Source organism: Scyliorhinus torazame, chromosome 9, assembly GCF_047496885.1.
Source record: "Scyliorhinus torazame isolate Kashiwa2021f chromosome 9, sScyTor2.1, whole genome shotgun sequence".
Lineage (NCBI taxonomy): Eukaryota > Metazoa > Chordata > Chondrichthyes > Carcharhiniformes > Scyliorhinidae > Scyliorhinus > Scyliorhinus torazame.
The window spans coordinates 118,944,918-118,972,107 of NC_092715.1; the positions used below are offsets into that span (position 1 = coordinate 118,944,918).

The following is a 27,190-nucleotide window of genomic DNA, read 5'->3' on the forward strand; positions in this document are numbered from 1 at the left end:
GAGAGGAAGATGGCGGTGCCCACGGGCCGCACGTGGGCTGCGGGGACGAAAATGGCAGCGCCCACTGGTCGCACGTGGGGGGTGCAGGAACAATGGGCCTGGATACGGCGGCGATCGACCGGGCGTGGCACATCGCAGCGAAATGCCCCTTCTTCCCGCAGGTCTTGCAGATTGCGCTCCACGCCGGGCAGCGCTGCCTGGGGTACCTTGTCTGCCCGCAGAAATAGCACTTGAACCCCCCGGGGTTTGCTGGCTGCCGTGCGGCGTAGGCTTGGGGTTGGCTGGGGGCGGCCGCTGGTGGGGCCCGTGGGCGCCATGAGGGGGGCGCTGTGCGGTCGGGGGTGTAGGCTTGTACGTTACGGGAGGCTACCGTTGGTGAGGTCGCAAGTTTCTTGATCGCCGCGAGGTCGAGCTTATCCCCTTCGAAGAGGCGCTGGCGGATGTACGCTGTCCCTATGCCCATAACAAAATCGTCCCTGATTAGGAGTTCAGTATGTTCAACGGCCGAAACTGCCTGGCAATCGCAGTTCCTCGCCAGGGCGTGCAGGGCACGCTAGAAATCTTCCAATGACTCACCGGGGAGTTGTTGCCGCGTGGACAGGAGGTGCCTGGCATAGAGTTTGTTGATCGGCCGGATATAATTCTCTTTCAGTAGCGCCATGGCCTCAGTGTGGTTGGGCGCATCCCGGATAAGGGGAAAAATATCGAAGCTCAACTGTGTGTACAGGATCTGTAGCTTCTGAGGGTTGTTCTGTCACTGATCCGATGTAGGCTTCAAAGCAAGCTAGCCATTGGTCGAAGGCCGATGTGGCGTTGTCTGCTTGAGGGTACAACTGCAGGCGATTGGCTTGATGCGTAGGTCCATCGCTGTAAAATCTCTGCTTAATAAATTGATGCACTATCAATTACGACGAGAAGAGAGTAGAGAGTAATCGAGGCATTATTAAGCAGAGATGTGTTGCCTCCTGTAGCTGCTGCCGAAATGGCTGCAGCTCGGTGAGCACACACATTTATACTCCGCCTACTGGGCGGAGCCAGCAGGCAGGGATCTACCCCCGTACCTGTAGTACAGGAGTCTTACCATATTACCTCTCATATACGTATTATACAAACAGTGGTGACTACCACAGGGGGTGAGACCCACACTGACACAGGGAGAATGTGCAAACTCCACATGAACAGTGACCTGGGGCTGGGGTTGAACCCGGGTCCTCAGCGCCGTGATGCAGCCGTGCTAACCACTGTGCCACCGTACAGCCCAGCGTTACAATTTTAAGGCAGCCGTTTGTGTCACCCTGATTTGAAAGGAGTGAGCGTGGAAGGTGGCAGGAGGCCACCCTATGCAAATATGGCTGATAATACGCATGAATCGAACCGCAGGCAAGAGAAATACACAGGTGCATGCTTCAACCAGAATCATCAAACATATACCACAGCAGCTTGAAACAGGACTTTACATGTATGATTGTTGGGTGGCCTGCAAGGAATTCCTGGATAATTATTGCCTTCTGCACACTTCATAGTTTTGTCCTGAGGGTTTAGGAATCATATTAATCATAAATAAAGAAAAGCCACACCAAAGTAATCGGGTGAAATTGCCAATGACCATGAAGTAACAGCATCAATGCAGCAAAGGAAACTGCGACGCCAGTCATTAATAACAGGTACTTTCAAGAAATGTCACAGTTAGTGGGCACAATTTAACAGCCGTGATACGCTCGGCACAGATCTGTGTGTGCCAGTTATTTCGTGGAACAGGCTGAAATCGGGATCCACGTCGGGTGTCGATTGTTCTGCGATCTAACCGGCCCGCTCCCGTTGGTGGGTTCCCGATCCCCCCCGGACATGGTGATGAACCAATTATCACCACTTGGTTCAATCTCCATTTCATTAACTCGATGGATGCCCTATTTTATGGTCTCCCAGGATCTAACCGGCTCCCCAGCAGAAGGTCGCGTGGGTGCTCTTTAGCACACCTATTTAAAAATGGGAAGCTAACACAATGGCTGCAGTGGGAATTGGTGGAGGTGGGCAGCCATTTTCAAAATCGGGCAATCAGCCCAGGGACACTGGAGCTGCTGCACCAAAGAACAACAAAGAACAAAGAAACGTACAGCACAGGAACAGGCCCTTCGGCCCTCCAAGCCCTTGCCGACCATGCTGCCCGAATAAACTACAATCTTCTACACTTCCTGGGTCCATATCCCTCTATTCCCATCCTATTCATGTATTTGTCAAGATGCCCCTTAAATGTCACTATCGTCCCTGCTTCCACCACCTCCTCCGGTAGCGACTTCCAGGCACCCACTACCCTCTGCGTAAAAAACTTGCCTCGTACATCTACTCTAAACCTTGCCCCTCTCACCTTAAACCTATGCCCCCTAGTAATTGACCCCTCTACCCCGGGGAAAAGCCTCTGACTATCCACTCTGTCTATGCCCCTCATAATTTTGTAGACCTCTATCAGGTCGCCCCTCAACCTCCTTCGTTCCAGTGAGAATAAACCGAGTTTATTCAACCGCTCCTCATAGCTAATGCCCTCCATACCAGGCAACATTCTGGTAAATCTCTTCTGCACCCTCTCTAAAGCCTCCACATCCTTCTGGGAGTGTGGCGACCAGAATTGAACACTATACTCCAAGTGTGGCCTAAGGTTCTATACAGCTGCAACATGACTTGCCAATTCTTATACTCAATGCCCCGGCCAATGAAGGCAAGCATGCCGTATGCCTTCTTGACCACCTTCTCCACCTGTGTTGCCCCTTTCAGTGACCTGTGGACCTGTACTCCTAGATCTCTTTGACTTTCAATACTCTTGAGGGTTCTACCATTCACTGTATATTCCCTACCTGCATTAGACCTTCCAAAATGCATTACCTCACATTTGTCCGGATTAAACTCCATCTGCCATCTCTCCGCCCAAGTCTCCAAACAATCTAAATCCTGCTGTATCCTCTGACAGTCCTCATCGCGATCCGCAATTCCACCAACCTTTGTGTCGTCTGCAAACTTACTAATCAGACCAGTTACATTTTCCTCCAAATCATTTATATATACTACAAACAGCAAAGGTCCCAGCACTGATCCCTGTGGAACACCACTGGTCACAGCCCTCCAATCAGAAAAGCATCCTTCCATTGCTACTCTCTGCCTTCTATGACCTAGCCAGTTCTGTATCCACCTTGCCAGCTCACCCCTGATCCCGTGTGACTTCACCTTTTGTACTAGTCTACCATGAGGGACCTTGTCAAAGGCCTCACTGAAGTCCATATAGACAACATCCACTGCCCTACCTGCATCAATCATCTTAGTGGCCTCCTCGAAAAACTCTATCAAGTTAGTGAGACACGACCTCCCCTTCACAAAACCATGCTGCCTCTCACTAATACGTCCATTTGCTTCCAAATGGGAGTAGATCCTGTCTCAAAGAATTCTCTCCAGTAATTTCCCTACCACTGAAGTAAGGCTCACCGGCCTGTAGTTCCCTGGATTATCCTTGCTACCCTTCTTAAACAAAGGAACAACATTGGCTATTCTCCAATCCTCCGGGACATCCCCTGAAGACAGTGAGGATCCAAAGATTTCTGTCAAGGCCTCGGCAATTTCCTCTCCAGCCTCCTTCAGTATTCTGGGGTAGATCCCATCAGGCCCTGGGGACTTATCTACCGTAATATTTTTTAAGACACCCAACACCTCGTCTTTTTGGATCGCAATGTGACCCAGGCTATCTACACCCCCTTCTCCAGACTCAACATCTACCAATTCCTTCTCTTTGGTGAATACTGATGCAAAGTATTCATTTAGTACCTCGCCCATTTCCTCTGGCTCCACACATAGATTCCCTTGCCTATCCTTCAGTGGGCCAACCCTTTCCCTGGCTACCCTCTTGCTTTTTATGTACGTATAAAAAGCCTTGGGATTTTCCTTAACCCTATTTGCCAATGACTTTTCGTGACCACTTCTAGCCCTCCTGACTCCTTGCTTAAGTTCCTTCCTACTTTCCTTATATTCCACACAGCCTTCGTCTGTTCCCAGCCTTTTAGCCCTGACAAATGCCTCCTTTTTCTTTTTGACGAGGCCTACAATATCTCTCGTTATCCAAGGTTCCCGAAAATGGCGTATTTATCCTTCTTCCTCACAGGAACATGCCGGTCCTGAATTCCTTTCAACTGACACTTGAAAGCCTCCCACATGTCAGATGTTGATTTGCCTTCAAACATCCGCCCCAATCTATGTTCTTCAGTTCCCGCCTAATATTGTTATAATTAGCCTTCCCCCAATTTAGCACATTCATCCTAGGACCACTCTCATCCTTGTCCACCAGTACTTTAAAACTTACTGAATTGTGGTCACTGTTACCGAAATGCTCCCCTACTGAAACATCTACCACCTGGCCGGGCTCATTCCCCAATACCAGGTCCAGTACCGCCCCTTCCCTAGTTGGACTCTCTACATATTGTTTTAAGAAGCCCTCCTGGATGCTCCTTACAAACTCCGCCCCGTCTAAGCCCCTGGCACTAAGTGAGTCCCAGTCAATATTGGGGAAGTTGAAGTCTCCCATCACCACAACCCTGTTGTTTTCACTCTTTTCCAAAATCTGTCTACCTATCTGCTCTTCTATCTCCCGCTGGCTGTTGGGAGGCCTGTAGTAAACCCCCAACATTGTGACTGCACCCTTCTTATTCCTGATCTCTACCCATATAGCCTCACTGCCCTCTGAGGTGTCCTCCCGCAGTACAGCTGTGATATTCTCCCTAACCAGTAGCGCAACTCCGCCTCCCCTTTTACATCCCCCTCTATCCTGCCTGAAACATCTAAATCCTGGAACGTTTAGCTGCCAATCCTGCCCTTCCCTCAACCAGGTCTCTGTAATGGCAACAACATCATAGTTCCAAGTACTAATCCAAGCTCTAAGTTCATCTGCCTTACCCGTAATACTTCTTGCATTAAAACATATGCACTTCAGGCCACCAGACCCGCTGTGTTCAGCGACTTCTCCCTGTCTGCTCTGCCTCAGAGCCCCACTGTACCTATTCCCTAGTTCTCCCTCAATGCTCTCACCTTCTGACCTATTATTCCTGTGCCCACCCCCCTGCCAGTGCTCGGTGTGTGTGTGTGTTGGGGGGGGAGGTTTTCCTGGTCGGTGGGCTGGATGCCAACGATCGGGAGTCACCCCTGGACCGTGGGTGAGGGGCACAGCACCTGCCAGATTGTGTGCACTGATAAGAGAGGCAACCACAGCTGCTGCCCGTGTCCCACCAAATGCCTCCAGGATAGAGCCCTGTTCTTGGTTATATGGTACAGGTCACTTTAACTCCCTTTGACTGTGAGTGGCCTCTGGCTACACAGCTGACAGCTATTGCTAATAATGAATTGGCCTTGTTAGTTATATGAGCACGCCACAGCTGCAGGTTCTGTTTGCTGTTTGCTCCTGCTGGTGGCTGCAGATGCCTGGAGGCTGCTGTTGCTGTTTCCTTCCTTTTCTATAGCTGGAAAGAAGGATTTTTTTTTCTAGGATACCTGGGTCCAGGAACATCAGACTCAGGGGGGCGTATTAGCCCAGAAGGCAATCCAGTTTGAAGCAAGAAGACATTACGGGAACTGGTACGACATTGATCCAATTGGACCACCTGATGATGCCATTGAAGAAATGCAGATAATTTCTATGACAAAGTTCTGGAGATGCCGTTATATTCTCCAGCTGATCCTCTGTTTCTGAATGGGACGGCATGGTGGCGCAGTGGTTACCATTGCTGGCTCACGGCGCCAAGGACCCAGGTTCGACTCCGGCCCTGGGTCACTGTCCATGTGGGATTGGCACATTCTCCTCATGTCTTCATTGGTCTCACCCCCACAATCCAGAGATGTGCAGGTTAGGTAGATTGGCCACGCTAAATTGCCCCTTAATTGGAAAAAAAAGAATTGGGTACTCTAAATTAAAAAAAAAAAAAATCCTATGTTTCTGTTGAGGGATCTGCGAGGGGTGATAATGTGTGTGTGCTTTTTTTGGGACAATGAGCTGATGTAGCTTTGTATTGGGAGCAATATGGAACGGTGATGTTTCCTTGTTGTTAATGGTTAGTGTGATATGTGGAGTGTTATGTTGTTGACCGTCAAATCTTTGTTACTGTTGGCTGTTTAATAAACAAAATATTTTCAAGTGCGTTCTCATGGGTACACGTGCCATGTACAGGTGAGTGTTACTGCCCAGCATTCCAATCAAACTGTGACGTCTGACACTTTGCCTGAACCTTGGAGGTGTCAGCGCCACAGAGGCAGCAGCCAACAATCAAACACTCAGGAGCTGGGCCTCAGCACTGGGATATCGCCACAACCAGGGGGTAGGTGTGTGGACCAAGGGAGGGTACCTGAGCTTGGTCCCCCTAACGTACCTGGGGTCTGGGGTCTAGGGGCCCCTGCTGTGATGGTGGGTGCATGTGCAAGGCGGGGACCCTAACACAAGAGGCTCGCCAGATGGCACCATGAGAGAGGGTAAGGGAGGGGCTTGGGGAATTTGAGTGTCTCGGTGTGGAAGCCCGAATTGATTGTCGGTCTCTCCCTCTTTCCAATATAACAATATGGATGTGTTGTTGACCCTGCAGCGGCAGCCCCCATGGTGCTGGTGGCAGCCCAGGCGACCAGGCTCCAGAAAAGGTGGCAACAGCATCGACGTATGCTCGAGATGGCACCCCATGTGCAGAGGGCTGCCCTGCAGTAGTCATGGGTGCCTTGTATGCTCGGGCAGCTGACTATATAAACTTTGAGCTGGACCAACCCATCAAGGTGCAGCAGGATTCTCCATCATCGCCAAGATGCCCCAGGACCAGGGGGTAATTGATGGTACGCATGTTGCCCTGCGCGCACTGGGGCATCAAGAAACGCCCTGCATTAACAGGATGAGGTTCCACTCCCTGAATGTTCAGCTCGTGTGCGACCACCACCTCAGGATAATGTTTGAATATGCATGCTTCCCAGGGAGTATGCGCGACAGCTACATCCTGGCAAACTCAGAGATCCCTGGCCTCTTTGAGGACCACCCCACGATGACGGGTTGGCTCTTGGGGGGTAAGGGGTACCTGCTGAGGTCATGGTTGATGTTGCCAGTACGGAGGCAGGAGACTGAGGTAGAGACCCAATATAACGAGGCCCATGCAGCCACCTGTGCCGCCATTGAGCGGTGCATCAGACTGCTCAAAATGAGGTTCTGATGCCTGGACCACTCTGATGGTGCATCACAGTACAGCTCCCAGAGGGTCTCCCGCTTTGTGGTGATCCGCAGTGCCCTCCACAACCTGGCACAGCAGCGGGATGACGAGCTGGAGGAGGAGGAGGGGGATTCGGCCTCGTCTGAGAAGGACGCGAAGGGCTGGACCAGAAGGTGTTGGTGGATGAGTCTGGGGAGGGTCCTCAGGAGCAGCCGAGGGAAGGAGGACAGGCGGTGGCGGCGGCGGCAAGGGTCCGGCATGCCTGGAGGGCTTGGGAAGCCCTCATCCTCGCCGTTTCTCATAGGAAAGGGCTATGTCCATTATCTCACCCCCTCTCCCCCACTTCACACTCCCCCCATCCCAGTTTCCCCTACCCCGGGTCCCCCATAGCCCCCAACCCCCAGGTACCTCATACCCACCCCCAATTCCCCCCATCAAACCCCTCCTCCATTGGTCACCCCCAACCTACCCCCATGGATGCTTCACGTGTCACATGTGTAACACGCTTTAATTGTGTACATTCGAAACCCCAACTGTCCCTAGCTGCCAATGGTGTCCCCCCCGCCCCTCTGTGCCCACTCAGTGATCCCCATTCTTCTTGAGCTTCCATGCTCTGCCGCTACATCTAGGTGTGTCCCCAGGATGCTGCTTTTCGCGCCCTGTTACCTTTGATGTCTCTGGCGGGTGACCTCCGGAGGACCTGGGGCTAGGGGGTCACAGCCACCTTATCAGTGACACAGGCGTCACCGAGCCACCCTGTTCTGCCCGCTGACCTCAAGACATGCTGGGGTAAGGAGGGAGGGACTCAGAAGAACTGGAGACCGCCATTGTCTTCCTGGTGGAAGGCTCTGCGTTGGCCTCCAGCCCCCCTCCTCCCAGATGGTTGTGCATGGTGTCCAAGGGGACTCCATGGGATGGAGTGGCAGCTGGAGTGAGTTCCAGAAGTCCCTGCATCATCCAGCACTGCCGGTCCTCATGCCTCCCCATTGTCTGTACCATAGTGTTGACACCCTCAGCAATGCTCCTCAGTGCCTTGGACATGCTCTGGAGTGCCTCGGCAATGCCCACCTGCACCTGGGATATTCTCCGCAATGCCCACCTACATTTGGGATATGCCTACCAGCAACTGGGACATGCTGTCGAGGTTCTCAGCCAGGACCGTCACAGACTGAGCCACCACCACTCTTGGCACTGATGTTGTGCTCTAGTCTTTCCACTGCGGTCTCCACCCTAGCAGTGTTAGCCTTGGTGCCACGCATTGTCAGCATCATCTCCTGCGCCTGTAGTCTTTGGGACTCCTCCAATCGTTTATGCACTCACGGAGTGCTGCTGACATTCCCTCCTGGATCTCACGCCGTATCCTAGCGTCTGCATCAGCTCTGGGATAATATTGTCCAGAGGCTTGGCATCTGACTGGGGCCCACTGAGTCCTGGGATGCAGCAGACTTCCGACTGCTGTCTCCCTTGGATGTTCCGCCCTCCATTTGATATGCATCTTGTGTGTGGTGCTCACCAGATTGTGCCCCAGAAGCCTGTCGACTAATGTCTCCCACCGAGGTGTGTGTCTCTGCGCTGGCAGAAGGTAGGGATGACAGCTGTAATGCTTCAATAGTGGCCTCATCGGAGCTCTCCCGTGAACTGTTCTCTTGCAAAGCAGGGGCCATACTGAATAACCCGGCCCCATCATTTGGGGATCTTGCAAGAAAAAGGACACCTGTTCAGAGGGACGGATCATCTTGTCTGACATGCACAACTCACTTGAGGCGGGTTATCTGGGTGAAGGGGTCATGGATCCTCACCTCTGCGGCGCAGGCCAACCTCATTGTCAGTGACTGCTCTCTACTCTGTCAATCCCCGCTGTCTCCAGCACACGTTCCTCAAAGGGGGTGAGGACTCCCAGGTGGCATTGGTGGCTCCGAGATTGATCCTCCGACCCCCTCGGGGGAACAGGATGTCCCGTCTCACCTCCACGGCATCCAGCAGCCTGGCCAGGTTGGCATCCCAGAAGCGTGGAGCAGATCTTTGCGGTGGCATGGCTGCGTGCTGACTGGAATGTGCTCGGGAACGGTTAATGAGTTACTCCCCATTGTTAGTGGGGAGGTGCCGGACGCGGTTCAAGCGAATCAGCTGGTAGTATGGCCATTTCTACCATGAAGTCCATGGGGGATCATTTCTGGCACTGATTGCCATTAGATACCAGCCGTGGTCTCGCCGGGCTGGCCGTCGGGAAGCACCCAGGAAGTTGTGCCCGCTACGGCACTTAGTGCGTCACCAGTTGGATCACGCCCAGAATGTTTTGTGGAGGCAAACCAATCTGTTATTTAACTGTGGCCAAACCATCATGTATTGTTATCTCCTAATGGGTTAGGGTTAAATTGTAACTCCCTAACATGAGCGGGCTCCTTTTCAGCGTGCACCACAATTCAAATTGCTCCAATCATTTGATGTCCATTAATATTTGAGGACAGAAATTGAGGGAGGTCGACAATCACATTGATAAAATGCATTCCCAGAATATAAAGTTCTGCACTGGGAGCAAAGATTTACTTCAACTTCATTTCAGTAAACACAACAGAGGGATTATTATGTTGTCACAGTGTAACTTCTCAAGTATTTTCTATTCAAACAACAAATGCAAAATCTGTCAAAAACTGTATTACATCCAAAAATTTAAACATGAGAGTTCACCGATAATGTTTTGAACTGCTTGGCAATATATTTTGGTTACCTCAAACTCTGCTGGGGTTTGGTGAAGGGACGGTGAAGAAAGACATTTCATACTTTTGCAGTCGGGGGTAACATAAAATCAAAGCCTAAACCAATGTGATGGCCAGTAAACAGGTTCCAAACGTGTATCAGCTGTACATAAGGACATAAGAACATAAGAACTAGGAGCAGGAGTAGGCCATCTGGCCCGTCGAGCCTGCTCCACTATTCAATGAGATCATGGCTGATCTTTTGTGGACTCAGCTCCACTTTCCGGCCGGAACACCATAACCCTTAATCCCTTTATTCTTCAAAAAACTATCCATCTTTATCTTAAAAACATTTAATGAAGGAGCCTCTACTGCTTCACTGGGCAAGGAATTCCATAGATTCACAACCCTTTGGGTGAAGAAGTTCCTCCTAAACTCAGTCCTAAATCTACTTCCCCTTATTTTGAGGCTATGCCCCCTAGTTCTGCTTTCACCTGCCAGTGGAAACAACCTGCCTGCATCTATCCTATCTAGTCCCTTCATAATTTTATATGTTTCGATAAGATCCCCCCCTCAACCTTCTAAATTCCAACGAGTACAGTCCCAGTCTACTCAACCTCTCCTCGTAATCCAACCCCTTCAGCTCTGGGATTAACCTAGTGAATCTCCTCTGCACACCCTCCAGTTCTCAAGTAAGGAGACCAAAACTCCAAGGACAATACTCCAGGTGTGGCCTCACTAACACCTTATACAATTGCAGCATAACCTCACTAGTCTTAAACTCCATCCCTCTAGCAATGAAGGACAAAATTCCATTTGCCTTCTTAATCACCTGTTGCACCTGTAAACCAACATTTTGTGACTCATGCACTAGCACACCCAGGTCTCTCTGCACAGCAGCATGTTTTAATATTTTATCATTTAAATAATAATCCCTTTTGCTGTTATTCCTACCAAAATGGATAACCTCACATTTGTCAACATTGCATTCCATCTGCCAGACCCTAGCCCATGCACTGAGCCTATCCAAAACCCTCTGCAGACTTCCAGTATCTTCTGCACTTTTTGCTTTACCACTCATCTTAGTGTCGTCTGCAAACTTGGACACATTGCCCTTGGTCCCCAACTCCAAATCATCTATGTAAATTGTGAACAGTTGTGGGCCCAACACTGATCCCTGAGGGACACCACTAGCTACTGATTGCCAACCAGAGAAACACCCATTAATCCCCACTCTTTGCTTTCTATTAATTAACCAATCCTCTATCCATGCTACTACTTTCCCCTTAATGCCTGTAGACAATAGAATATTACTCACCTGACTGCTGAGAGTGAAGTGTCCTTTTAGGGTACGTTTTACTGCGAGTTCTTTGGACATTCTGATCAGGCCGCGGCAGCTCAATGGATTGGTCTCGGTTTAGTTGAAATGCGGTCTTGCCACTGCTCAGAAATAATTTATTATAGTTTTATTACTTTAATTGTATATTTTATGTGTGCACAACTATATCTATTGGGCGCGATTCTCCCATGCCGCGCCGTATGGGAGAATCGCCGTTCATGACAATTTTTCCCGCGGCGCCGGTCCGATCCCGTTCCGCCATTCTCCCAATCGGCGAGAACGGCTTCATCGAGGTCAACACCGCGCCTGCCGGAGAATCGCCCGAAGTAGTAATAACGGCGATTCTCCCTGCCCCCCGCTATTCTGTGGCCCGGATGGGCCGAAGTCCCGACGGCGTGACCTGGGGTCACGCCGTCGCCGATCACCCCTGGTAATTAAAGTCGTCAGCCAGTCGTGCTGGCTGACAATGTGGAGGAGGAAGGTGAGTTGCGGCCCTCACCCCAGGCAGAAGGAAGTTGCGTCCACAGCCGGTGATGGCGGGTGGGGAGGGGTCTCTGATATGGATGCCGCGATTCCCCAGGAGGGAGGGGGGCGAGGAGGAGTGAGCGTGTTCTCTGAAATGGATGCTGCGATTCCCCGGGAGGGGGGTGGGGGAAGGAGAGGGCAAAGGTGGAGGAGGTGGGGTAAGGAGAGGGCAAAGAAAGAGGGGGTGGGGGAAGGAGAGGGCAAAGGAGGAGGGGGTGGGGGAAGGAGGAAGGAGGAGGCTTTGGGGCAAATGATGCCACCATTCTCTCGGGGGGGGGGGGGAGGGGGGCCTCCAAGGGTACCCGCGGGGGCGACACGCTAGCTGGACTGCCATGGCAGGACGGTGGCGAAGACACGCTTCCAAATGAAGGTCATGGTGATGGGCTGAGGCCACTGGCGCTGCAATGAGGAGGGACGGGTTGAACTGGGCGGGAGACAGATACTGTGGGCAGGTGTAAGGGCGCTTGCGTGTATGAAGCAGAACCAGCCAGCCGGGGCACCCATGTATCCCATGGGCCTGGCTGTCGACGTGTCCAAGCGCCCTCATTAAAAATGTTAAAAATCTCTCCCTCCCAACCCTCCCCCCCACCTCCGTTTAGTTCGTAATGTTTGCACAAAATCTGGGGCTGGTTTAGCACACTGGGCTAAATCGCTGGCTTTTAAAGATGACCAAGGCAGGCCAGCAACACCGTTCAATCCCCGTAACAGCCTCCCCGAACAGGCGCCGGAATGTGGCGACTAGGGGCGTTTCACAGTAACTTAATTGAAGCCTACTTGTGACAATAAGCGATTTTCATTTCATTTCATTTCACAACAGCCATCAATGTTTGCTGCCGTGGTGAGAGCGGCTGCCCTGCAGGTTGCCATTCGGTGCTGCCGATGCAGGCGGCTCAGAGAAGCTGCTGCAGAGGTGGCTGCAGCAGAGTGACTGGCTGCACAGGGCCCCGTGGCAGGCACTCATGCTGCAGGCCCCCACGCCCGACAGGTCCAAGAGGAGGTGGAGGGTGACAATGACCTCCACGTCATCGGGCAGGCAGAGGTCGACGAATCAGATCCTGATGGGGCGCCGGGGGAGGAGCACGAGCAGGTGGCGCCCCATATGGCCTCGTGTGTACCGGGACCGCATTTCATTCGAGGACCTTCTGGACGGGGCATGCAGGAGGAGACTCAGTTGAGTCGGGAGAGGTTGGCACATATATGCCACCTAATGGCGCACCTGGCACCACGTGGAACGGGGGGAGGACATGCCATCCCGGTGAGCATCAAGGTCACGGCTGCCTTCAATATTTCTGCCACGGGGTCCTTCCAGGTGTGCATTGGTGCATCCGGGCCATTACCAACGGCCTCTATGCCGTCGCTGAAAGATACATTAATTTTCCGGAGGACCGCGCACACCAGGCTGCCCGGGCAGCGGAATCCGCCTCAGTGGCCAGGATCCCGATGGTCCAGGGCGTCATTGATGTGGTACACGTCAACATCCGTCCATCCTCGGAGAACAGGAACGTTTTCCTGAACAGGAAGGGGAACTATTCCATGAACATCCAGGTGGTCTGCGACCATCGAATGAGGATAATGCAAGTGTGCGCCCAATACCCAGGCAGCGTGCATGACGCGTTCATACTGGCACAATCATTCATCCCCGCTATCTTAGAGGGACACCGCCCCGGATGAGGGGCTGGTTGCTGGGCGACAGGGGTTACCCGTTGTGGTCGTGGCTGATGAAGCCTGGAGGGAGGCCACAGACCAACGTGGAGACCCACTATATTGAGGCCCATGCTGCAACCAGGGGTTTTGTAGAGAGGTGCTTCGGCCTCCTCAAGATGCGATTCCGGTGCCTGGACCGCTCTGGAGGCGCTCTGCAGTACCACCCCGACACGGTCGGAAGAATATTTGTGGCCTGCTGTGTATTGCACAACATCACCCATCAGAGGGGCGATGTCATGGAGGAGGAGGCACAGGGTGAGACCGATGAGGGCGACGCCTCTGAACATGAGGAGGGGGGGGGGGCACAGACACGACCGGGGTGCGGGATATGGCCGGGAGGCTGCACGACAACACCAGCTGGGACAGCGAGCATGCAAGGCGTTGATCGCTGCACGTTTCACACACTAGGGGGAGGGCATTGTTGTGCAGGACACCAGCAGCCCCCCACCATCGCACAACCTTACCGCCCACAACACCACTTTCACAGCAACTTACACCTGTGGCACATCGTGAATGTTTAACACAGTTGCTTGTGTCAGTGGGTGTGAACAGTGCCATGTTGAATGATGACAACCCGCTCTGCGATGAGCTGTGGGCTCCGGATCGCTACACAATGTCTGACTCATGGCCATGTCTGAACCCTCCACCTCGGTGGTCCCTGTATGCATCACGGACACTCCATTACATGTCCATGTGGGGCAGCGGGCGTCGGTGTGCTGAGGACGACGGGATGTTTGGGGGTGGGCACACCAGGCCTCACCATTGTACTGAACTTCGAACCCCAGCGTCACTCGGTCCCCCTCACGACCCCATCATGCACCAGACATAGCACAGAGGCATCTAGGTTTGGTGTAATAGTGACTTTAATCGTGACATTCAAAGACAAGCTCCCTAGCCCCTATAACTAAGCTGTGCCCTGCACCCATGCCAACTTACTACGTGTCTAACTTCTTGGCCTTACAGGCCCTACCACTACGTCTTGGTGTTTCCCCAGATGGTACCGCAGGAGTGGAGGTGGACTGCTGAGAATCCTGCCCGTCAACGTGGCTCCCCGTCGGCGCGCGTTTCCTGGGGCGGCCCAGCTTGGATGGGCCAGGCTGCTCGGCGGGCGTGCTTGATGGCGTGGTGCCAGCCTGCTCTGCCCGCTGCCCACCAGATGCACCAGGGACAGAACAGGGGGAGTCCGAGTGTTCCGGTACCTCCTTGCTGGAGTAACCGGGATGGGCACCGGAGCCGCCTCCTCCCTCGGGGAGCCCGGTGGCCCCCGGGCCCCTCGATGGGACTGTGGTGCGCGCAGAGACAGGCGCCGTTGCACCACCGACACCTGGCGCTGCAAGTCCTGGAGGCCCACAGTGGAATCGACCAGGGTCTGAACGTTCCCGGCGATGGAGCTGAGGGAGTGGGACATCCCTGTCAGGGACAGCGCTACCTCCCGCTGGGATTGTGCGACACCATCCATCACATGGAAAAGGCCGCCGTGCTCTCAGCGATGGCCTGCTGAGACTGGGCCAGAGCCCGGAGCACGGCGGTAATGTCCATGTGGCTCTGGGACATGGCTGCCTGTGAGAGGGCAGCCCTGTCGTGGGCCACGGATGACGCGTGCACACTAAGCCCCACACCTTGAAGAGCCTGACCCATGGCCGAAACCGTTACCCTCATTGCCTCCACCGCGGATGCCACCCATGCGGCGTCGGCCTGGGTGGCAGCCATGACCTGCACCATGCCCTGCTCGTGGACGCGGATGGACTCCTCCAGCTGCGTCTGCAGTTGCCGGAACACAGCCGTCCTCCTGTTGTCTAGTCCCTAGGGTTCCACAGGCATCGGGTCTGTGGGTGAGTCTGGTAGGTCCAGGAACCTGGGAACCGTCTGGGCGGCAGCTGGGTGGTGGGCCTGGGCTGCCCTCCGATCGCCCAGCCCCACGGCTGCTCTTACCTCCACCTGCTGTACCGGTACGAATGTGTGGTGAGCACCAGTCAGTGACCCAGAAGCCTCATCACTTATGTGCCGAACCGAGGTGAGTGTATCTGCAATGGTTGATGTGGTGGGTGACAGCATTGCTGCGTACGCACGGTCCTCATCTGTCCCCAGGTCTGGGGTATCCTGGCTCGAACCTTGGTCCGGTGCATTTAATCCGCGGCCCACGCTAGGTGCCGTGCCCCTGTGTCTGTCGCAACGTCCTCTGTGCGTCACTGTCCTGAGGGGCTGTCCTGTCGCCGTCACTGTCCTGGCTCGCTGTACCCTCCTCGTCCGTCTCACTGCCATCTGTGTCCTGACTGTCCGTCCTGACGTCTCTGTCTGCCCTCTGTGCGTCCCCCTCCAGAGGCCCCGCCTCAGAAGAGGGCCCTCCTGCCCGTGTTCCTTCCCCTCAGTGCCGTGCGTCCCTGTGGGCGGAAGAGGTTGGAGCTGGACGGCAGTGGCGTGACTGAGAAGTTCCAGGACGGTGATCTTCTGGCCCTGGAGAACACAATAAGGCATGTATCGGTAGACACGCGGGGTCGTTTGTGACGGGGTGGAGGGGGCAGTGTGAGGGGGTGGAGTGTGAGGGGGTGGAGTGTGAGGGGGTGGAGTGTGAGGGGATGGAGTGTGAGGGGGTGGAGTGTGACGGGGTGGAGTGTGAGGGGGTGGAGTGTGAGGGGGTGGAGTGTGAGGGGATGGAGTGTGAGGGGGTGGAGTGTGAGGGGGTGGAGTGTGAGGGGGTGGGGGTGGAGGTAGTGATGGGCTGAGGGACTGTATGCAGACAGGGGATTCTCACTTGGTGCTGCGCCTCCGATCTGGCATGGCGCTACCCCCCGGCTGGCAGCTCCCCCAGCGAGCTCCAGAACCCTCTGCTCGTAGATGGTAAGTGGGTGAAGCTCAGGTGATCCCCCTCTGGTTCTTGAACGCTCCCGGTGGTTGTGAGCAGTCTTGTCCTGTGTGTGTGTGTGTGTGTGTGTGTGTGTGTGTGGGGGGGGGGGCACATGTGTGTCGGGTGCAACGTGGAGCCCAACCACCCCTCCCGCGTGGGCAGTGGGGGGGGCGGGGGGGGGGGGGGGTTGCCCGGGGGCAGTCTCGGGGTACTTACCCTCGCAGCCCTTGTGAGGTTGTGTAGTTTTTTCCTGCACTGGTCTCCCGAGCGGGGTGTGTGCCCCACAGCGCTAACCGCCATGCCAACCTCTCGCCATCCCCGCCTCACGGTGCTGCACGGCTGCCGGTGGCCACGTTTGGGGTAAAGGAAGGCCCTGCACTCCTCTACTGCGTCTAGCAGTGCCTCGACATGGCTGTCCCGGAAGCGGGGAGCGCACGGCGGGGCTCAGCCATTTCCACACTTCGGGGCCTGTGTGCCGATCGCGCACTTAATATGACATGGCGTCATCCTGGCGTCGCGCGATGACACCGCTGCTCTGGCGCCACGCCCACCGCGTTTCTCGCGGCCCCGCTGCTGGCCCCTTTTCAGCCCCTGAATCGATTGAGGCGGCGGCCGTTTCGTGCCATTGTGAAACGCGCGGACGGAGAATCGCGCCCTACATCTTTATAATAAATCTTTAATATTTCTTTTTTAAAAACTTTTATTGGTATTTTCCAATGTTTACAGAGTAACAGCTCAAGTGTATCTGGTATTTACAAATAAAGTTGTTTCATAATCATATTTTTACATGTAGTCTCTCCCCCTCCCTGCTCCCTTTTCCCCCCTTTCCTTCGTTGTTAGCTTGGTTTCCCTCTTAGTGTTGCCTTCTGCCCTGGGCACCACGCGCTGCTTCTTTCTGTTGGGGATTTTAGATTTTGTCGTAGGGAGGGGGGTGGGGTGGGGTGGGGTGTGGGGGGGTTGGGGGAGGGGGGTGGGGGGGGCGTGCGATTAAGGAAGCAAAATCCAGAGCATCGGCCCTCGTCCCCATATGAAGTTCTGGCTGGTCCGATACCCCAAAGACTGACATTCTCGTGCACGGCTCCACCCTCACCCCCACAACCTTGGACATCGCCTCGAAGAAGGCTGTCCAGAACCCGTCTGGTGCATTCCCAGAACATGTGGGCATGGTTGGCCGGGCCTCCCTGGCACCATTCACTTTGTCCTCCACCTCCGGGAAGAACCTGCTCATTCAGGTTCTGGTTAGGTGAGCTCTGTGCACCACTTTGAACTGCACATTAGCCTGACACAGGAGGAGGTGGAGTTGGCCCTCCTCAATGCTCCACTCCATGGACACCAACCCACTTCCATCCCAAATTTGTCCTCCCATTTCTATCTGGCTTTGTCCAGTGGTGGTCTTGCCCTGTCTAGCAGCCGTCCGTATATGTTCCCACAGTTCCCCCCCCTCCTTACTGTCTGGATTAATTAGTTCCTCCAGTAGTGTGTGTCTTGGGCCTTGGGACATTTTGGAGAAAGTGTTTAATTTGGAGGTGCCGGAGTTCCTGTCCTGTCGGTAGTCTCGGTCCTATGTCAGCTCGTCCAAGGTCGCGAGTCTGTCCCCTATGTAAAAGCCCCTGACCGCTAGCGCCACCCCGTCCTATCTCCATTTTTTAAAGGTGGCGTCAAGCATAGCCGGTGGGAATTTATGGTTGTCACAGATGGGGTTCATACAGGACATCTCGGTTAGACTGAAATGTTGCCTCATTTGATTCCACGTCTTTAACGTGGCTACCATTACTGGGCAGGATGTGTACTTTGTTGGGGGGGTGGATGGCAGCATTGCCATGGTGATAGCTCAGAGGGTCATTCCCTTGCAGGAGGACTCCTCCAGCCTCACCTATTCCATGTTTGGCTCTCGTATCCACCTCCTCACTCTCTCAGCTGTGGCTGCCCAGTGGTAGTATTGTAGATTCGGCAGGGCCAGACTGCCCATGTTTTTCCTCCTTTAAAGTGTCGTCTTAAGGATCCTTGGGTTCTTACCCCCACACAAACGCCATGATCATTTTGTCTACTTTGTGGAAATAGGCCTTGGGGATGAAGATTGGTATGGATCTAAACAAGAAAAGGAACATTGGCAGTACGTTCATTTTGATTGTCTCCACTCTCCCTGTCAGGGAAAGCGGATGTTCATCCCATCTCTGCAGGTCCTTTTTAACTTCCTCCGCCAGACAGGTCACGAGTGTGTCCCCTATGTAATTCCAGGGCGGCATGGTAGCACAGTGGCTAGCACTTTTACTTCACAGCGCCAGGGTCCCAGGTTCAATTCCTGGCTTGGGTCACTGTCTGTGCGGAGTCTGCATGTTCTACCTGTGTCTGCGCGGGTTACCTCCAGGTGCTCTGGTTTCCTCCCACAAGTCTCCAAAGGCGTGCTGTTAGGTAATTTGGACATTCTGAATTCTCCCTCTGTGTACCCAAACAGGAACTGGAATGTGGCGACAAGGGGCTTTTCACAGTAACTTCATTGCAGTGTTCATGTAAGCCTACTTGTGACAATAAAGATTATAATAATATAGACTGGTCCGATTCCACTTGTGAATCCGTGTCCAATCATGGGATAGCCGCCCTGGCACCTCCCCAGGTAGCGGAATTTATTTTGGGCTACTTTAAATGGTAATCCCCCCAGTTCTGCCCCACCCCATCTGCATTCAGCGGAAATTCCTTGCTCTTGCCCAGGTTGAGATTGTAGCCTGTGAAGGCTCCGAGCTCTTCCAGAATCTGCGCGATACTGTAGTACTTTTTATTCCAATTACTTTTAAACCTTGAATAAAAATGGATACATTTGTCAATTATATTACCCCCCCAACTACCCCTCCCCCCTGTGTCCTCTCACTGATCCTCGACGTGCCTTCTGTGCTCTACCGCTGCATCTAGGTGTTTCCCAGGATGCACATCAGAGGTGGAGGCAGCCAGCTGCTTATCACGTCCCAAGGCCTTTAATGCCTCTGGCAGGCGTCCTCTGGGGGCCCAGGTGAACTTTCCAGCGGCACATGCCCTGCTGTGCTGCACTGTACCAGGTGCTGATTAGGAGACACCGCATGGTCAAAGGAGTGGAACGTAGGGAAGCTGGTGGCCACCATTGCCACTCCATTGGATGGGTCTGGGTTGGCGCGGAGCACCCCCTCCTTCTGGTCAGTGCCCATATGGCCCTAGGGTTAATCTCAGAACAGAGGGACAGCTGGATTGAGCCCGGCTGCCCCAGTGTCATCCGGCCCTGCCAGTCCTGGCGGCTTCCCAATATCTGCAGCATGGTGTCGACGCCCTCAGCAATGCTCCTCAGTGATTGGGCCATGCTCTGCAGCGCCTCGACAATGCCCACCTCAGCTATTCCAATCTGAGACTGAGACATGTCCTGCAAAACCTCGTCAAGGTCAGCCTGGTACTGGATCATGTCCCCAGTGAGTCAGGCAGTCTACTGAGGTCCTCAGACATTGTTGCCACCAACTGAGCAAATCCTTGGACACATCCACTCATGCTGCTGATGTCGTGCACCAAGCTCTCCACTGCAGTCTCCACCATAGCAATGTTGGCCTCGGTGCCATGCATTGCAGCACCAACTCCTGCGTCCGTAGCCTCTGACACTCCTCCAATTGGCTATGGACCCCCTGGAGTGTCGCTTATATCCCCCTCTGAATCTCACGGTCGCACCCATCATCTGCAGCAGCTTCTTAAAAACCTGGTCCAGAGGTTCAGCATCAGGCTGGGACCCAGCTGGGTCCTGTGCCCCATAAGCCTGACCACTAACGCTGCCCACCAAAGTGCATGTCTCTGTGCTGGTGGAGGGTGGGGGTGACAGCTGTCACGCATCAATGACGGCATCCTCTGAGCTCTCCTCTGAGGTGTTCTCATGGGAGGCAGGGGGAGCCACCCCAGATGGGCAGCACCATTAGCTGGAGGTCCTGCGGGAGAATGGACATGTGGTCATTGGGAGGGATGGGTCTATCTGTATGGCATTAACAACTCGCGTTTGATAATCCATCTGGCTGGGGCCCGATGGATCCTCACCTCTGCGCCGTGCGCCGACCACTGCGTTAGTGACTGCTCTGTTCTCAGCCACCCCGTAACCTCCAGGGCCCCTTCCTCGAAGGTGGTGAGGATTCTGATGTCCGGCACCCCGCCGCTGTCTGGGCCCTCTCCCAACGGTTGTGGGACAACTTCTCCTGCGGAGACACAAAGCGGGTATCGTTAGCCGCATGCGTGGTTCATCGCAGGGTGTGAGGGGAAAAGGTTTTAGGTGGGGGGGAATTTGGAGTCAACCCAAGCGTGTGGCCCAGTATAGGTCGTTGACCTTCTTGCAGCACTGGGTGCCGGTCCTTCTGGTGACACTCCCGGAGCTGACGGCCGCTGCCACTTCCTCCCTGGCGGCACTGGCTGTCCTGCGGCTTGTCCTCCGGGACCCTCGGGGCAACAGGACATCTCTCCTGGCTCGGACCGCCTCTAGGAACCTCCCCAGATCTGCATCCCCGAATCGTGGGGCCGGTTGTCTCGGCATCATGGCTACGAGCTGAGTGGGATTAGCTGTGCAAGGGCAGTTGAAGTGCTATTCTACTTTGTTAGTGGGGGGCTGGCGAGCGTGGCCCCGGCGAATTGGCTGGCGAGCCATGATTTGCGTTGTGAAGCCCGTGGGGTCTCCTTAAGTGGACCAATTATGTTGGATTGCGGTCACGGTGACGTCTGGCTGAGCACCAGGAAGTTTGCGGCAGTTCCCACTCGCTACCACACTTAGAAACATTTTCATTGAATTGAGCCCTAAATATCTCAATGGTTCACTGCACAGAAATGCAATTTGGAGCTTAAAATCACCAAATTCATGTGAAGATTTGAAACAAGGCTGGAAATTTCACTTAATTTGCACCGGAGAGAAACTCCAGAAAAACTGCTCAATGTAAATGGCGTTTCTGAGGTTAAAAGTTACTAGGCTGAGAAAGCGCAAGTGAATCCTCAAAAGCTAAGAATCACTTTGGACTGGTCTGAGAAAATTAATGTCAACTTAAGGAACAGTGTAAACTATACCTGTGAAAGGATTTTTCCGTTGTGTTAAAGTTAAAAGGAGTTCTGTTCTGTAAGCTGCCTACCAAAAGTGGTGTTTTTAGTTTGTTTGTTACAGTACAAGTCTTGAAGCGTGAAACCTTGAGTCATTTTTTAAACTATTAACTGGAAGTTTGAATTTATTTATTTTTAAATTATCAGTCTCCAAGGAGATCATCACATGACAAAGCTGTACAATCTTATGTGCTGTGTAATTGAAAATTCAGCTGCTATACAGGAAATAATGTGCTGTTAATCACAGGCAATATGAAGCAACTGCACATAATTAATTTGAGCTGCTTTAAATGGGAAACATTTTGGGCTCAGTTTTAAAACTGGGGGTTATCTATTTCTGTGTTTGCTTTGTCTGCAGCCTCTGAGGATTTAGTCTTCTCAATAAAGGTTCAACTTCATGAGACATGTTATTAAATTTAGCTTTTTTAATAATGCATTGCGAAACCAGAACTTATTTACAATGGAGACGGTAGGATGAGGTGTTTATTAGATAGAATTCCTTTAAAGGAATTGAATTGGTCGATTATCAATGAGGGAGAAATAGTTCACAAACAATAATGTCTATATTTAATGTTTTCCCAGTTTGAATGACAAAACCAACAGTTATTGCATTGCTGTTAAGCAAAATTACCACAATGCTTCCAATGTGCAAATTTACTAAAGTCAGTCTTCCTCTTTAAAATACAAAGATTACCTCAGAAGAAGAATTGCTCTGTACAAATTTCCTTCCCTTAAGCTAAAGCATTGTTCAGTGAAATCTGATTACCTGTATCGATGTCTGTACCCTAGGGACCCCAGCTTGCTAAGTTTTCGTGACATAGAATTTGAATACTCATCAGTTTCAGGCAATCTGATTAAATAAAATGAAAGGATTTTACTTAAAGAAATAGTTGATAAAATATAAGTCCCAGCAGTGAGCAAAATGGCAGTAATACTTTATACGGTGCAATTTAATATAAATATTGTACAATTGGGAAGAACATGAAGGAAATACAGGGTCAGGCTCAGCTATTGAAGGACCCAGCAGCTCAATATTTATTTATTTTTTATTAATTTATGGAATGGCTGGTTAAGCTAGCATTAATTGCCCATTCTGAGTTGCCCTTCAGAAGGTAGTGGTGAGCTGCCTTAGAATCATACAGTGCAGAAGGAGGCTTTTCGGCCCATCGAGTTTGCATTGATCCTTGGAAACAGCACCCTACTTATGCCCACACCTCCACCCTATCCCAGTAACCCTACTAAGGGGCAATTTAGCATGGCCAATCCACCTAGCCTGCACATCTTTGGACTGTGGGAGGAAACCGGAGCACCCGGAGGAAACCCACGCAGACACTGGGAGAAAGTGCAAACTCCACACAGACAGTCACCCAAGGCCAGAATTGAACCTGGGTCCCTGGAGCTGTGAGACAGCAGTGCTAACCATTGTGCCACCGTACCTTCTTGACCGCTGCAATCCTTGTGGTGTAGGTACACCTAGTGCGCTATTCTGGAGGCAGTTCCAGGGTTTTGACCCAGCTACGGTGAAGAAATGGCGATATATTTCCAAGTCAGGGTGGTGAGTGACTTGGAGGGCAACCTCCAGGTGGTGGGGATCCCAGGTATCTGCTGCTCTTGTCCTTCTAGAAGGTAGTGGTCGTCGGTTTGGAAGGTGCTCTCTAAGGAACCTTGGTGGATTACTGCAGTGCATCTTGTAGATGGCACACAACGCTGCCACTGTTTGTCAGTGGTGGAGGGTTTGAATGTTTGTGGAAGGGGGAGCAATCAAGCGGGCTACTTTGTCCTGGATGGTGTCAAGCTCCTTGAGTGTTGTTGGAGCTGCACTCAATCAGGCAAGTGGAGGGTATTCCATTACACTCCGGACTTGTGCCTTGTAGATGGTGGACAGGCTTGGGGGTGGGGGAGGGGGGTCAGGAGGTGTGTTTTGATGCAGTCTGATAGCTAAAACTTGTATTGAACAATGTAAATCTCCCAAGTAATCCACTTATCAGTGATTTAAAAAGATGGAGAAAAGGCAAATAAATCAATGAAAAATGAAAATCGCTTATTGTCACAAGTAGGCTTCTAATGAAGTTACTGTGAAAAGCCCCGAGTCTCCACATTCCGGCGCCTGTTCGGGGAGGCTGGTACTTCCCATATCAACAAAGAACAATACAGCACAGGAACAGGCCCTTCAGCCCTCCAAGCCTGTACCGGTCATGATACCAAACTTTGCCAAAACCCTCAGCACTTCCTTGTGCCCTATCCCTCTCTACCCATCCTATCCATGTGTTTGTCAAGATGCCTTTTGAACGTCGTTAATGTATCTTCTTCCACAACCTCCCCTGGCAATGCGTTCCAGGCACTCACCACCCTCTGTGTAAAAGCCTGCCTCGCAGATCTCCTCTAAACTTTGCCCCATGGACCTTAAACCTATGTCCCCTGGTGACTGTCCCCTTCACCCTGGGAAAGAGTGCCTGCCCATCCACTCTATCCATGCCCTTCATAATCTTGTAGAACTCTATCAGGTTGCCCCTCAACCTCCGTTGTTCTAATGAAAACAGTCCGAGTCTATTCAGCCTCTGCACATAGCTAACACCCTCCAGACCAGGTAACATCCTGGTAAACCTCCTCTGCACCCTCTCCAAAGCCTCCACATCCCTCGGTAGTGTGGCGACCAGAATTGTGCGCAATATTCCAAATGCAACCTTATTTAGGTTCTATACAACTGTAGCATGACTTGCCATTTTTTATACTCGATGCCCCGTCCAATGAAGGGGAGCATTCCATATGCTTTCTTGACTACCTTGTCCACTTGTGTTGCCACCTTCAAGGATCTGTGGACCTGCACGCCCAGATCTCTCAGATTTTCTATATTCCTAAACGTTTTGCCATTTACGGTATATTTTCCCTCTATGTCAGACCTACCAAAATGCATTACCTCACATTTGTCCAGATTAAACTCCATTTGCCATTTCTCTACCCAAGCATCCAACCTATCTATGACCTGATGTATCCTCTGACAATCTTCAACATTATCTTCCACTCATCTGCAAACTTACTAATCAGACCTCTACATTTTCCTCCAAATCGTTAATATCCCTCTCATTATTTGAATAAATTTTAAGTGATGAAATTGTATGTTCACTTGCAGTTTCTGCACAGTGCTTGGCTATATTTCTCTTTTGTGGAGCATAGAAACATTTAATGAGCAAAACATGAGCCTTGGTATAAATTTACACTACATATATTGTTTTGAATTATATTTTAAACCAGCATTGTAATGTAAGTACAAGTGGACAACTGCTAGAATATTGTCCCATAGTCATGGGTATTTTCTTGCAGCAAATAAGGTCTGTGTTAGTGCTCTCCTTACGATTTGTATCTCGTAATGAAATATAATGGCACATACCTGAAAAATGTGTGGTATTCCACACAGCATCTCCATAGATGCTTACAGGCTGCTTTGTTGGGTACCTCAAAGAAGTATGATGTTTCAGTGCACTTCAAATAAAAAAGTAAATAATAAGATGAAACTTATTTTACCTTCTTGGGGATAAATTATTACCATATAATTCACACAATGATAAAAAAATACCCCTTACTGAAATAAATGGAATGTTCAAATGCTGCCAGGAAGCAGTAACAAATTAAAATAATAGCTGTTTTCTGCCTGATTAAGGCTTGGCGAGCTTTTGGGTGGGACACATTTTGGAGTAGACCAGAGTCAAGCCGTAGATAAGCTTAGTAGTAGTGGGTGGGGGGAGGGAAGGTCACAGAGAGACAGGCAGAGCATGCTTCCCATTCTTGGAAGTTAGGGTTTCCTGCACATCCTGCCAAATTGAATGGCAGGATATCTCTTCCACCTTTTCAACTAGTTTCCTGCCTGAAAGTCAACTCAATTGACCAGGGGCAAAAGAAGCTCAGGAATGACATGGGAAGTAGGGTCATACACCATTGGAGTGTGGGAACACTGTGGTGGGGGTTGGACATCGGAAAGGGAATTTGGACTTCACAGAGATATTATCACGTGGAGGTAAGCTTGTTGGGTCTGGGGAAAGCACTCCTGCTCCTCTTGCACACAAGCAGTGAAATAGTGACATTTACCTCATGGGTCCAGCTCCTCTCATCTTTTACCTGACATGATTCCCGACACCCGAGAATCCCAACTTCCTTAAGTTGTAAATAAAAATTAAGTTAAAATGGAAATATTCAGCCAACTGAATCTCCTCAGAGTGTATTGGTAACCCAGCCTGACCTGTCTCCATTAAAACCAGAACTGAGCTGGTTGGAGTCAGGTTTGAAAATTTAAAGATTTTACTATCTTACCACCACTAACCTGTCCATCCACAGGGGTTAACATTTCCTTTGCTGGGTGAGGTGGGCATAGATTTACCCACAATTGGAAAGGAGATGATATTGATTATTAAATATGAATTTGGACCTGAACAGTTTTGTTAAATTTGCCACATTGCTACTTCTTTAATAGAATGAAAAGCCGTTGACGAAGGACTTTGAACAGGCATGGAACAAAAACATAGTCAAGACTTCACTGCATTTAGCAAAAAAACCCTTAAATGTTTAGAATACTCAAAATTCCAACACTTTAACCTTGTGCCTGAGAGTGGAATTTTCAAGATAGCAAAATGAAGTATTATTTTACAACACAGTGTGACGGATGAATGTGGTTGCACTTTGCTGATCTTGAATAAAGGAGAATTCGGTACAATCAAGGTTTGGCTACAGTGGCTAGTCTGAAAACAAAGCTGTTTCTGAGTAATCGTTTGCAGCTCAATGAAAAATGTGATGGTTCACTGTGCTGGATTGAAAGGTATGCTCAAGAACTAAAGGTAGTTTTTGCCACGGTCATTCACTCTGACATTGTATGTGGTAAATTAAGTTCATCAGATAGACTTTTTTTAAACAGGCAGTAAGCATTTACATAAAGTTTATTTTTAAAAAACTTATATGTTATAATTATATTATTTGGTAAAACTAACCTATCTTTTTTCCTTCAGATGATAAAGGATCTGCTGTGAACTTCCAGCATTTACTATTTTTCATAAATTATTTTATTTCCCCCCTCAATTATATACGATTATATTATTGCACTTAATTTTTACATGTACTCATGTTACATAGTATATATATTATGAATGATAAAATATAATGACCATATTCCCATAAACTGGTATTTGATATTTAAACATTATACCTCCAGGTCTTTCAGGTTCAGTAAATGCATTAATAACAAAAGGTCACTGAAACTTTAACTCAAAATTGATAAAGTGACAATGTCAGTAGGGTTTCCAAGTTGATTACTGCCTGCAGACCGATTGATCATACGGACACACTAGCTTCATGGAGACAAGGTCGTTATCTGACTTGTGACTTTTCATGAACTTGAATGGAAAATTAAAGGTGCTATTGCTATCTTATCTTCCCAATCAACTAGTTGTCTTAATTATCCAAAATCAAAGAACAATACAAGAGTCAGTCGCCCATGTCATGCACAGGCTTGATACTATAAATCAGCACTTTCAATTAACATTTTTGGCTGACAGCAGTAAGTTTTAATTTTAAAACTCAGCTTGTTGCGAATGGTGATCATTGTTTCTCATCTATTTGTACATCGATTAGCATTACTTTTGTTGAGGACATGGCCTTCGGAATTAGTAGTGAATAAATATTTTTCTTAGTAAATACATTCTAGGATTTAGATGTGAATTCTTGTAGCACAGCTGTGCTGTGTATATCCCTAGGTGGCATAATGATAGGAAGTATTGTTGGAATCCTGGGAATCAAATGAAGTTGGAAAATAGAC

General features: G+C 50.9%; 1 protein-coding gene across 8 annotated transcripts in view; it reads right to left on the minus strand.

The window, feature by feature from the left end:
* epb41l4a (erythrocyte membrane protein band 4.1 like 4A) overlaps nt 1-27,190 on the minus strand; it is a 323,866-nt gene that overhangs the window by 91,342 nt on the left and 205,334 nt on the right. For all 8 annotated transcript variants that reach the window (XR_011949090.1, XM_072516431.1, XM_072516433.1 and 5 more), the window contains 3 exons: nt 24,779-24,870; nt 22,157-22,240; nt 11,220-11,341 (listed from right to left, as the gene is read on the minus strand). Coding sequence is in view for 7 of the 8 variants with exons in the window: in XM_072516431.1 (XP_072372532.1) it covers nt 11,220-11,341; nt 22,157-22,240; nt 24,779-24,870 (298 nt within the window). In the remaining variant the exon portion in view is untranslated. The remainder of the gene's footprint in view (nt 1-11,219; nt 11,342-22,156; nt 22,241-24,778; nt 24,871-27,190) is intronic.